The sequence below is a fragment of the Pristiophorus japonicus genome, chromosome 1 (genome assembly GCF_044704955.1).
Source record: "Pristiophorus japonicus isolate sPriJap1 chromosome 1, sPriJap1.hap1, whole genome shotgun sequence".
Lineage (NCBI taxonomy): Eukaryota > Metazoa > Chordata > Chondrichthyes > Pristiophoridae > Pristiophorus > Pristiophorus japonicus.
This window is the reverse complement of record NC_091977.1, coordinates 374,265,930-374,278,994: the sequence shown is the minus strand read 5'-3', so window position 1 is coordinate 374,278,994 and position 13,065 is coordinate 374,265,930. Positions and strand designations below refer to the sequence as shown.

Here is a 13,065-nt window from a genome sequence, read left to right as displayed (position 1 = left end):
GCATGCTAAAATACAGTACAAGGCTATACACATTCGCTTTATTTCAAATTTCCAGTTTATTTTATCCTTAAGTTATTCCACAAACGTCAGGTTTTCATTGTACTCTAGGCAACAACACGAAGTATTACACTGCCTGTACATCCAAATCTAAGAATGTCCTTCGGCGTGAGGAGTACAACCAAACTACGAGACTTTCTAGGTACTAGTTCCTAGATGTTATGCCGCGAATTAATAATTTTCATATTTCACAAATCTGGCTGCGAAACCAAAAGAATTTTTTTAAAAGGAGGAAAAAAACTTACCATGAAAAATGACGAAAGAAGCCTCTAATTCGCGCAGTTACTCCTCACTCAAGTTGATGGAACACCAGCAGCTTAAGCGCTACACAAACACCAGCTAAGCTGTGAATTGCACCGTACTGTATTACGAATAGCGGTCTCGCTTTCTCTAATGCTGCAATTATCTGCTCCTCACAAGCTCTGCACAGCAGCGCGATTACTCCGCTACTTGGCTCTATCCTGCTCCTCCCACACACGGTTAGAGACAGAGACCGAGCCCGCTGCAAACAGCTGTGCAGAGCAAGAACACGCGTGCGCAGCCCGGGAGAACAAAAAGCCCCGCACTAGCGAGGGGAATCTGCACGCGCCTGCGCAGTGACGCTTCCAACATCCGACCACAGGTGGCGAAGAGACTACAATTCCCAGTGTGCGCCGCAGCACGAGTCAGCCAATCGCGGCTGTCGCACTCCGCCCGGTCAAAAGTTGCGAGCGGTGAGTGAAGTAAGATGGCGGCGGGTAGGGCGAGAGTGATTTTGAAAACAGTGAAAGATATCAGCGTGCAGTTCTGTCCTTTCGACTCTAACGTGCGCAGCGCCAGGTAGGAAAGGCCTCCAGAATAAAAAAAGCCCCTTTTCTTCTTGTTTCTGTGGAGATTTTAAGATTGCAGCCTGTGGCCCGTAGTTTCCTTCCTAGAAAAAGAGCAAGGCTGATTATTCAGAGATGCTTTGAATAAAATTCATTGAGATGCAAAGACAAGCAATTGCACGGAAAGTGCAATGGGACACAGGCTTGTCATGTATGTTGTATAATACCAATAGAAGTAATCAAATAGCTGTCAGTCATTCACTTTAACCATGTGAAAGTTTGAATAGCAATACAAGTAAATGTTGAAGATAAAAGCAGAAGCAAAATATTGGAAATCTGAAGTAAAAACAGAAAATGCTGGAAATACTCAGCCAGTCAAGCAGCATCAGTGGAGAGAGAAACAGTTAATGTTTCAGGTCGAGGATTTTTCCTCAGATGCCTTTTCCAATAAAACAATAGGGAGATACTGAGTTGTCGCAGTGTCATCAAACAAAAGTGCCCTTTTTTAGAGGGGCACAATTAATAAGGAGACTAAACGATAAAACAAAGTAAGCTTATAAAAAATAAATATTACACCCAGTGTCCAGTATGCTCTCTGGTTCCAGTTGCAGAAGCCTTTGAGCGTACCAACGGCCACCATGTGTTCCCTCTCCAAGGCCACCCGGGTACAGACAAGAGAGAGACAGGCAGCCTGAGCGACCACCTCCATAAGCTGTGGCAAACTAGGACCTGTAAATGGTTCTTCACAGATGCAGCTTAACCTGCTGAGTGTATCTAGTCTTTTCTGTTTTTATTTCTCAAGTATTGAAGAAGTAAGACCAATGACAGCAAAGTCCAAGGAGGAATTCCTGCTGAGTATCAGGTCCAAGGCACTAAATTAAAAAGCAGGAACTCGAGGTTGCTACCCAAGCCATGTGCTAATTGGCAGGGGGAGAAACAGGGACAGAAACTGAATGTGTGGTTGAAAGAATGGTGTGCAAAGGAGGGATTCTAGTTCACGAGACACTGGGATAGGAAGGAACTATCCTAGCAGAAAGGATAAATAGGATTTTAAAATAGTAAAGGGGGGAGGCTTGGGGTGGATATAACAGTCATGTGAAGATAAGAAAAAGGAATGAGAGCAAAGATCAGTACAAAAAAATAACATAAATATCAGGGGAAAAAATGGTTTTATAGAAGTAATAAATAACCTGACAAAAATAAGAGTATTGAAATAAAAGAATGTATTAAATTACCTGTATAACATTCATAGAATGGTTACAACACAGTGTGAGGGCATGTCGCGCCTGTGCCAGCTCTGCAAGAGCACTTCAGTTAGTACCACTCCCCTGACCTTTTCCTCATATCCCTGCAATTTTTTTTCCTTCTGGTACTTCTCCAATTCCATTTTGAAAGCCACAATTGAGTCTGCCTCCACCACCCTTTCAGTGCATCCCATATCCTTAACAATACTCCAGTTAAGGCCAAACCAGTGTTTTATAAAGGTTCATCATAACTTCCTTGCTTTTGTACTCTTTTTCGGCAGTCCCTCGGAGTCGAGGATGACTTGCTTCCACACTAAAAATGAGTTCTTGGGTGACTGATGAGTCCGATGCAGGACCTACAGTCTCTGTCACAGATGCGGCAGACAGTGGTTGAAGGGACGTTAGAAGAGGGGAAAGGTGGGTGGGGTGCTTGGGTTGTCGTGCACTCCTTCCGTTTGCGCTTGGCCTCCACTTGCTCCCGGCGAAGAGACTCGAGGTATTCGGCGCCTTCCCGGATGCTTCTCCTCCAATTTGAGCGGTCTTGGGCCAAGGATTCCCAGGTGTTACTGGGGATGTTGCATTTTTTGAAGGAGACTTTGAGGGTGTCCTTGAAGTGTTTCCACTGCCCACCTGGGGCTCGCTTGCCATGTCGGAGCTCCGAGTAATGCGCTTGTTTTGGGAGTTTCGTATTGGGCATGCGGATGATGTGGCCCGTCCATCGGAGCTGATTGAGCATGGTCAATGCTTCGATGTTGGCCTGAGCAAGAACACTGTGCTCTATGCTTCTATTTATGAAGCCCAGGATCCCATATGTTTTTTTTAAACCGCTTTCTCAACCTGCCCTGTCATCTTCAACAATTTGAGCACATATACCCGCAGGTCTCTCTATTCATGTACCCCTTTAGAATTGTACCCTTTAGTTTATATTGCCTCTCCTCATTCTTCCTACCAAAATGTATCAGTTTGCACTTTTCTGCATTAAATTTCATCTGTCATGTATCTGCCCATTTCACCAGCCTATCTATCTCTTCTTGAAGTCTATTACTATCCTCCTCACTGTTCACTATACTTCCAAGTTTTGTGTCATCTGCACATTTTGAAATTGTGCCCTGTACAAACAAGTCCAAGTCATTAATGTGTATGGAGAAAGAGTCAGACTGAACACTGTGAGCTCAAAGTAAAGTGTGACCGTAGTCTTTTATTGCAAGTCTCCAGAGTGCCTCTCCAACCTATGAAACCTCCTTAAATACCTGTGCTTCCAAGGGATTATGGGATCCCTTAGGACTCCAGGGGATGAGCCCTCTGGTGGCTGTACAGAGTAAATACAAGTCCACATATATAACAATTAATATATATCAAGAAAAGCAGTGGTCCTAGTACACCCCTGGGGAACACCTTCCTCCAGTCTGAAAAACAACCGTTCACCACTACTCTGTTTCCTGTCTCTTGGCCAATTTCGTATCCAGACTGCCACTGTCCATTTTATTTCAAGGGCTTCAACTTTGCTAACAAGCCTATCGTGATCCTTTAGCCAATGTTTTTTGGAAGTCCATATACACCACATCAACCACATTGCCCTCATCAACCCTCTCTGTTACCTCATCAAAAAACTCGATCAAGTTAGTTAAACACGGTTTGCCTTTAACAAATCCGTGCTGGCTTTCCTTAACTAATCCACACTTGCCCAAGTGACTGTTAATTTTGTCCCTGATTATTGTTTCTAAAACCTTCCCCACTAATGAGGTTAAACTAACTGGTTTGTAGTTGCTGGGTTTATCCTTGCACCCTTTTTTGAACAAAGGTGTAACATTTGCAATTCTCCAGTCCTTTGGCATCACCCCTGTATCTAAGGAGGATTGGAAGTCTTGGTGACTTATCTACTTAAAGTACAGCCAAGCTATCTAGTACCTCTACTATCAACTTTTATCCCATCCAGTATCTCCACTACCTTCTCTTTCACTATGGCTTTGGCAGCATTTTCTTCCTTGGTGAAGACAGATCCAAAGGACTGATTTAGTACCTCAGCCATGTCCTCTGCCTCCATGTGTAGGTCTCCTTTTTAGTCTCTATTTGACACTCAACCCTCCTCTTACTACCTGTTTACTATTTATATGCCTATAGAAGACTTTTGGATTCCCTTTTATTTTAGCTGCCAATCTATTCTCAATCTCTCTTCCCCCCCCTCTTTTTTCCTTTTTCACTTCCCCTCAGAACTTTCTATATTCAGTCTGATTCTCCTTTATATTCTCAACCTGACATCTGTCATTTGCGCTCATTTTGTGCTTCATCTTACTCTCTCTCTTTCGTTTTCCAGGGAAGTTTGACTTTGGTTGCCCTACCTTTCCCCCTTGCAGGAATGTACCTCGACTGTACCTGAACCATCTCTGAACAACATTGGAGGCAGAAATAAAAAGTGAGGAATTAGATGTAATTGAGATAATAGAAAATATTGTAGGTTATCATCATCATCATAGGCAGTCCCTCGAAATCGAGGAAGACTTGCTTCTACTCTCAACATGAGTTCTTAGGTGACTGAACAGTCCACTAGAGAGCCACAGTCTCTGTCACAGGTGGGACAGATAGTCGTTGAGGGAAGGAGTGGGTGGGACTGGTTTGTCGCACGCTCTTTCCGCTGCCTGCACTTGGTTTCTGCATGCTCTCGGCGACAAGACTCGAGGTGCTCAGCGCCCTCCCGGATGCACTTCCTCCACTTAGGGCGGTCTTTGGCCAGGGACTTCCAGGTGTCAGTGGGGATGCCGCACTTTGTAGGTTATAATGTAGTTATAAATGACTGGGACAGAAGAAGGGATGGGGTAATAGTTGTGTTAATAAGAAATCGTCTCTTCTTTGGCAGTCCCTCAGAGTCGCGGATGATTTGCTTCCACACTAAAAATGAGTTTTCAGGTGACTGAAGAGTCCAATGCGGGACCTACAGTCTCTGTCACAGGTGGGGCAGACGGTGGTTGAAGGAACGGGTGGGTGGGGTTCCTGGGTTGCCGCGCGCTCCTTCGGCTGTCTACGCTTGCTTTAACTTGCTCTCAGCGAAGAGATTCGGTGTTCAGTGCCTTCCCGGATGCTTTTCCTCCACTTTGAGCGGTCATGGGCCAGGGATTCCCAGGTGTCGGTGAGGTTGTTGCACTTTTTCCAAGGAGGCTTTGATTGTGTTAATCAGAAATAACATAATGGCACTAGCAAGAAAGGACATAACTAACAAAGAGATAGAAAGAGAATCCATATGAATTAAGATAAAGGATTGGTCACGCCATATTACAGACTACCAAATAGTGGAAAGGAAGTAGAGGGAGAAATATCTAGGCAAATATATGAAATGAATAAGAAAATACAGAATCATAAATCAAGGGGGATTTCCAACTACTCCCAAGTAAACTGGCGGGGGAAGAAGGGGATGGAGTTTTTACAATTTGTAAAAACATTAAGTTTTCTGATCCATTATGCAAGAAGCCCCACAAGGGAGGAAGCAGTGCTCGATCTCGTAATGGGAAGTGGACCAGAGCAAACAAGTAAAGTAATCATGGGAGAACAGCTAGAGAGCAGTGATCACAATATAATAATGGCCCGTCATTTTGCCTTTGAAACTGACCACAACTTTGTGATTTGGCCTGCGCGTGCGGAAATCCTAATGTTGCGGTCTGTCATTGACTGCTCCGAAACAGGCTGTGCTGTGCCCCCCCACCCACACCCACACAAAGCCGGCAATTTGTGTAACCATCCAAATCAGGGAAACTGACGAAAACTTTGTCTCTTCCGTAGTAATTACACTGTTATATTGCTCACTAAAAGTCAGACCCAAAGTGCTGAAATATAACTCGGGTTTTGACAGTGTTATTATCGCTAAACAAATGTTAAGGGCCTGGAAAACTAAATGTAATTTTGTGCAGTGTGAAATTTGTCCATTTTAATAAAAAATAAGCATTTTGAAACTTACATTTTTTTTTTAAGTTTGTCCATCTTTATTTCAGGTTTGCTTTTTCCCTATGAGAGCCCCAATCTTTTGCTTTCTATAAAATTTTTAAAAAGTTAGAATTTGAAGAGCTTACTCACTTTCTTGTTCGCTGTCTGAGAGTGCTGCGTTTTGATTGGCTGCTCAGACAGCTTGCTGATGTCGCAGCAGTTTGCACGAGTGGATCCCCACTAAACGTCATTGATTTGAATTGAATGTCAGAAAAGCCGAAGTTCAAGACACTGGTTGCGACATCCTTGTGCGAAGCATACTTCAGGGCCAGTGGTGAATGCCTTCCCTTCACTGCTGACTGCAAATTCTAGGCCATTGTTTAAGATTATGATTGAGAATATATATATATAATATATATAAATATATATAGATAGTACAAAGATCAAAGTAATAGACTGGAGAAAACACATTATGAAGGAATGAGAATTTAATTAAGGAAGGTAAACTGGAGTAAATAATTGACAAAGTAGAAGAATAACAGCGGGCAATAGTTAAATGGAGAGATCAGTAGAATCCAGGAGAAACATATTCCACTAAAAACCAAGAGGAAACTAGCAAGGAATGCGACACCATGGATAAATAAAGAGTTGAGGATAAAATTGAATCTCAAGAAAGGCATATGCAAAGTACAGAAACAATGAAGAAGAAGATGACAAAAAGGAATATGATGAGCTTAGGAAAGGGGTAAAAGACAAAGAGGAAATACGAAATGAAACTATCAAAGAATATAAAAAGAAATAGTAAAGTATTCAATCGGCACACAAGTAACAAATGAGATTTAATATAGGGTTAGGCCACGAAGGGATGATTAAGATAAACTCACAGGAGATGATACTGAAATGGCAGGGGTGCTGATTAGAGATATTGCCTCAATTTTCAGTGAAGAGACTAACCAAGTGGAAATCTAAACAGTAGAAATCAAGAGAGATCTTAGCCGGATTTTGCTGTAATAATAGCGGTGAGGCTATCAGCGCTCGCCCTTATTACAGGGTAAATCTGACAGCAACTTCTGGTGTTCACACATGCACAGTTAAACGCGGAAATCCAGAAGTTGCTGCCAGAAATACCATGCTCCTCCACAGGGTGATCTATTGCAGTCCTCGCCGATAGACTCGACATTGAAATTACTGTAATGGCATGAACTTGTACTTACCATGAGTTCCGCATTAAAGACGGATGAAAAGGTTCGAGCTGGTGCATTCAGGATTAAGTGAGTTTTTAAACAGCGTAATAAGTGATGATTACTGCTGAACAACCTCTGTGGCCCTGAAAAAATAATTTTACAAGTGTGGAGTCTCATTCCCTCAGAAGAAAATTAATGTTGCAGAATTAAAAAAAAACATTCTTAGTTTTTATGTTTTCCTCTTTTATCTCTCTCCCATCATCCCATCTGTATGTCCCAATTTTTATTCCTGTACATGATTTAAATGTCATTTATATTTCCTGTTTTTTACATGCTGGTTTGCAGCCTGTGTGCCTCAGTGAGGATACTTCAATCTGATTGGTTGAAGAGCCTCGCTGTTCCTTCTCCTGCGCACAGACGCCACAGATTTCCTGTCGAGGGCGCCGCGCTGGTTTAGAAGCCCGAATAGTGGAAATCCCCGCTGACAAGCCCTCAAAAAGTCACTGGGCAACTGTACGTGAGGTGAACAGTGAAAGGCATTCCTTCACCGCTGATATTAAAATCCGGGCCATTACAACAGTTAAGAAGGGAGATACTAGCCAAACTTAAGGAGGAAAAAACCCTGGGGTCAGATGGATTGCGCCCACAAATACTCAAAGTAACGAAGGAGGAGATGATAGTGGAAGCATTAAAATCAATATATAAAAATTCATTAGTCCTCTGGCACTATTCCTTTTTCTAATGAATAGCAAATGTAATTCCTGTCATCAAACGAGAGATAGAACTAATCCAGGATACAGGTGCAGCATCGAGAATCCGGAATGTTCCAGAATCCGGACTCTGGAACAATCGGTGGCAGGATGCTGCACCTGGACTAAAACTGGATAGTGATAGGAAAGATACTAGAATCTTTACTAAACGATCAGGTAACAACATATCTAGAGATGGGGAAGGTACAAAATAGCATGGATTTTTGTAAAGGTCACATTTAACTAACCTTATGAATTCTTTGAACAAGTAACAGAAGGAGTAGACAAGAGCAATGCAGTGGATGTGGCATGCATGGCCTTTCAGAAGTTCTTTGTCTTTGGTAAAGTCCCATATAAGAACCTCATGACAAAGGTCAGAGCATGAGGGGTCAGGAGCAATGTTCTCTGCAATTTTTAAGGGGTGCACGATCCCTTCAAACTTCCACACGTGCGGTTATTCCATTCAGAAACCAGCAAGCAGCTTGCATGGGAGCTTCAGACAGTCGTGCAGCTAAATGAGAACATCGGTCAGGAGCCATGTGTGCAAATGGATAGAAAGATGGCAACAAAACAGAAAACGGGGTAGGAATAGAGAAGTTTCTCAGACTGGCATAAAGTGGGAAGAGGTGTCCTGCAGGGGTTTGTGCTGGGACCACTGTTCGCCATTTTATATAAACTATTTGGACTCCGAAATTGAAGTATGGTGTCAGAATTACTGATACCTTTTTTTTAATGGAGAGCGGGTGGGTATAGCTAATAATGTGGAGGATTGCATCAAAATACAGGAAGACATAAACAGGCTTGCAGAATGGGCAGATAAATAGCAAATTAAATTCAGTATAGCAAAGTTTAAGCTGGTTCATTTTGGTAGATGGAATAAGAAGGCCACTGAAAAAGATCTGAGAATACAGGTACATAAATTGCTAAAAGTAGCAACGCAAGTTCATACGGCCATAAGGAGTTCATTTCTAGAAGAGTAGAATACAAAAGCAGGAAGGTAATGTAAATTGAAACAGAACTTTGGTTAGATCACACTTGGAATACGTGTGCAGTTCTGGTCTCCATACTACAAATAGGATATTGAAGCACAGGAGAAAGTACAGAACAGATTTACATGGATGTTGCCAGAATTGAGAGGAAGCAACTATCAAAAAAATTGAGCAGGATGGGGCATTTTTTCTGGAAAAGGCAAGAGTAAGTGGAGATCTAAGAGGGGTCTTTAAAATTATGATGGGGTGGATGTGGAAGAACTTTCCATTTGTGGACGAGTCCAGAACCAGGGGGAATAACCATTAGCAGATCAAATGGAGAATTTAGGAGGAATGTCTTTAGACAGAGAGTGGTGAGAATGTGGAACTTGCTGCCACATGGAATGGTTGATAAGATTGATGCAGAAATGAGAGTGTACAGAAGAGATTTACTCAAATGATTCCAGGGATGAGGGATTATAGTTACGTGCATAGACAAGAGAAGCTGGGGTTGTTCTCCTTGAAGCAGAGAAAGCTAAGAGGAGATTTGATAGAGGTGTTTAAAATCATGAAAGAATTAAGGTAAAGATTTAGAGTAAACAATGAGAAATTGTTTCCAATGGCTGAAGGGCCAATAATGAGGGGGCACAGATTTAAGGTGATTGGCAAAAGAACCATACGAACACGAACGGCCTATCGAGCCTGTCCCACACAATTGCGATACCTTGTGTATCACAACTTATACACTCCACCCCACCCAAAACCCTGTGACCATGTGACGACATGAGGAAAATCTTTTTTACGCAACGAGTGGTTAGGATTTGGAATGCACTGCTTGATAGGGTGGTGGATACAGATTCAATAATGGTCTTCAAAATGGAATTGGATAAATACTTGAAGGAGAATAAATTGGAGGAATATGGGGAAAGAGCAGGGGAGTGGGATTAACTGCGTTGCTCTTCAAAAGAACCGGTGCACACTCGGTGGGCCGAACGGCCTCCTTCTGTGCTGTACTATTCTATGATTTCTGTGAGGGAGAAGGGAATCAAAAAATACGGGTGCAAGGTAGAAAGAGGTAATTAGAGTGGGAGGAGCTTCATGTGCAGTATAAACACCAGCATAGACCAGTTGGGATGAATGGCCTGTTTCTGTGTTGTAGATTCTAGGTAAGATTGTTTAAGGAATTGAGCGGTGGTCTAGAAACACTCCTCAGAAAAAACGTTTTTTTAATACTTGTTACAGTCGCCAGTATTCCACAGTCTATTAATGAAAAGTGCATTTTTTTTAAAATCTAAGAACTTGTATCACAACCTTTGGATCACTTGTGAAGTGTAGTCGCTATTACATATACAAGCGCAGCAGTAATGTCTCACAGAGGAAATATATAACAAGTCAATCTGTTTCAGGTTGTACAGTGTCATGGGATCTTTAATGTCCATCTAAACAGCCAGATAGGGCCTAGATTAACATCTCATTTGAAAGATGGCACCTCTGACAATGCACCTTCTCCAGACATTCTGTGATTATTGCCAGAGATTTGAAATTTGTGGGCTTTGCATAATTTCATGTCACATCCTAGCCTCTTTGAAGTATGCTGGTGGGGGGATATTGACAGTTTAGTACCTGGTAAAGTTAGCAATCCTAAATTAGACATCACATTTCACTTAAGCTGCAATTATTTATTATTATCTGTATTTATGCCAGTACATAAATGTGTGTGTTTATGGATCCAGTAATTTCAATTCAAATAAAACTAGGTTTTGCTAACTGCTAAAGAAGTACGTGAGACAATTTTTCTGAAAGTTTGGCATGTCTCACAAATGTGACACCTGTACACATATAACAGTTTATTATAGTGCACATCTCATAAGAATAGAGAAAAACATGAAAGACTTTTTAGTTTAGCATTTTGGCAATGTTTGTGTCCATTTACATTTCATTTCCAACTTGTTTTGCAGAGAATTTCTTGCTGCAATAGGAACAGAAAAGGCACGGCTAACAAACTCCAACTGTCGGATTGTAGCCGATGTAAAGCATGATGAGACGGAGCCTGTTATAGCTGTCACGTTCAGTAAGTTTTGCTCCCCCTTTTTGCCCATTTAAAGGTGTAAATATCAAAAATGGTAAAAGGAAACCCACATCTCATTCCCCAGAAGCCCAGAGACATGTCACTGTAAACAGTAAACAAATAAATGTTTGTAACAATCACAGGTTCAATAAACATAGCACTGTTCTTTAGGAATTTATCTGATCACAGGTAACTTTATTTGGATATGCAGTTTTAGGTATTAATGTGCAGCTTTCAAAGAGCCACTCTGCATTTTTCATCCAACCTTTGTGTCGTTTATATAATTTCCCATATTTGATCGTCAGTCTGAGCTACTGACTAATCTCTGCTATTGACTGTAAATTGCCTTTTCTGGTTCATGGTCATCCTCTAATCATGATTTTGAGCCACATAGACCAGTATAAAGTTGGACTGCTCCAAGTGAAGTCTGAACGTTTTTACATGGAGTGACAGAACTGCAATATTAAACATGTTTATGCAGAACTGAGCTTTTTTTAAATTTTATATTAAATAATAATTGTTTATTTGGAAACTAGTACAGAAAGTATTGCTAGAGGCATGTTGTCTGAAATAATTTGGAAGAGTTTTTTATGGGAATAGTTACTGATCAGTAGATTTGAAAATTAAAATTGATATCAGCCTTCTTTAATTTGAGTAGGCTCCTCCCTATTTTGAGGCTTTGCCCCCCTAGTTCTAGTCTCCCCGACCAGTGGAAACAACCTCTCTGCCTCTATCTTGTCTATCCCTTTCAATATTTTAAATGTTTCTATAAGATCACACCTTGTCCTTCTGAACTCCAACGAGTAAAGACCCAGTCTACTCAATCTATCATCAGAAGGTAACCCCCTCATCTCCGGAATCAGTCGAGTGAATCGTCTCTGTATCCCCTCCAAAGCCAGTATATCCTTCCTTAAGTAAGGTGACCAAAACTGCACGCAGTACTCCAGGTGCGGCCTCACCAATACCCTGTACAGTTGCAGCAGGACCTCCCTGCTTTTGTACTCCATCCCTCTCACAATGAAGGCCAACATTCCATTCGCCTTCCTGATTACCTGCTGCACCTGCAAACTAACTTTTTGGGATTCGAACCCCCAGGTCCCTCTGTACTGCAGCATGTTGTAATTTCTCCCCATTCAAATAATATTCCCTTTTAGTGTTTTTTTTTTCCCGAGGTGGATGACCTCACACTTTCCGACATTGTATTCCATCTGCCAAACCTTAGCCATTCGCTTAACCGATTTAAATCTCTTTGCAGCCTCTCTGTGTCCTCCACACAACCCGCTTTTCCACTAATCTTTGTGTCATCTGCAAATTTTGTTACACTACACTCTGTCCCCTCTTCCAGGTCATCTATGTACATTGGAAACAGTTGTGGTCCCAGCACCGATCCCTGTGGCACACCACTAACCACCAATTTCCAACCCGAAAAGGACCCATTTATCCCGACTCTCTGCTTTCTGTTAGCCAACCAATTCTCGATCCATGCTAATACATTTCCTCTGACTCCGCGTACCTTTATCTTCTGCAGTAACCTTTTGTATGGCACCTTATCGAATGCCTTTTGGAAATCGAAATACACCACGTCCATCGGTACACCTCCATCCACCATGCTCGTTATATCCTCAAAGAATTCCAGTAACTGAGTTAAACATGATTTCTTAGTCATTCTTTGCTGTCATTTAAAATGTTCCCAATCTTCTAGTTTCCCACTAACCTTGGCCACCTCTCCCTCCCTCTCCTCTTCCCCCCCCCCCCCCCCCCCCCCCCCCTCCCTCCCCTCCCTCTCCTCCCTCTCTCCCTCTCCCACTCCCTCCTCTCTCCTCCCTCCCTCTCCTCTCCCCTCTCTCTCCTCTCCCCCCCTCCTCTCCCCTCCCTCCCGCTCCTCTCCCCCTCCCTCCCGCTCCTCTCCCCCTCCCTCCCTCCCGCTCCTCTCCCCTCCCTCCCTCCCTCTCCTCTCCCTTCCCTCCTCCCTCCTCTCCCCTTCCCTCCCTCCTCTCTCCCCTTCCCTCTCCTCTCCCTCTCCTCTCCCTCCCTCCATCTCCCTCCCCCTCCCTCCTCTCCTCTTCCCCCCTCCCTC

The 13,065-nt window shown here is 42.7% G+C and overlaps 2 protein-coding genes across 4 annotated transcripts in view; one reads left to right on the top strand and one right to left on the bottom strand.

Annotated features, from left to right (window-relative positions):
* Positions 1-626, bottom strand: part of pag1 (phosphoprotein membrane anchor with glycosphingolipid microdomains 1) — a 341,614-nt gene extending 340,988 nt beyond the window's left edge. For all 3 annotated transcript variants that reach the window (XM_070890966.1, XM_070890961.1, XM_070890972.1), the window contains exon 1: positions 303-626. The gene's annotated coding sequence lies outside the window, so the exon portion shown is untranslated. The remainder of the gene's footprint in view (positions 1-302) is intronic.
* Positions 627-758: 132 nt separating this feature from the next.
* mrpl53 (mitochondrial ribosomal protein L53) overlaps positions 759-13,065 on the top strand; it is a 24,613-nt gene continuing 12,306 nt past the window's right edge. Inside the window, exons 1-2 of the mRNA XM_070875073.1 lie at positions 759-876; positions 10,879-10,991. Coding sequence (XP_070731174.1) covers positions 785-876; positions 10,879-10,991 — 205 coding nt within the window. The 5' untranslated portion in view covers positions 759-784. The remainder of the gene's footprint in view (positions 877-10,878; positions 10,992-13,065) is intronic.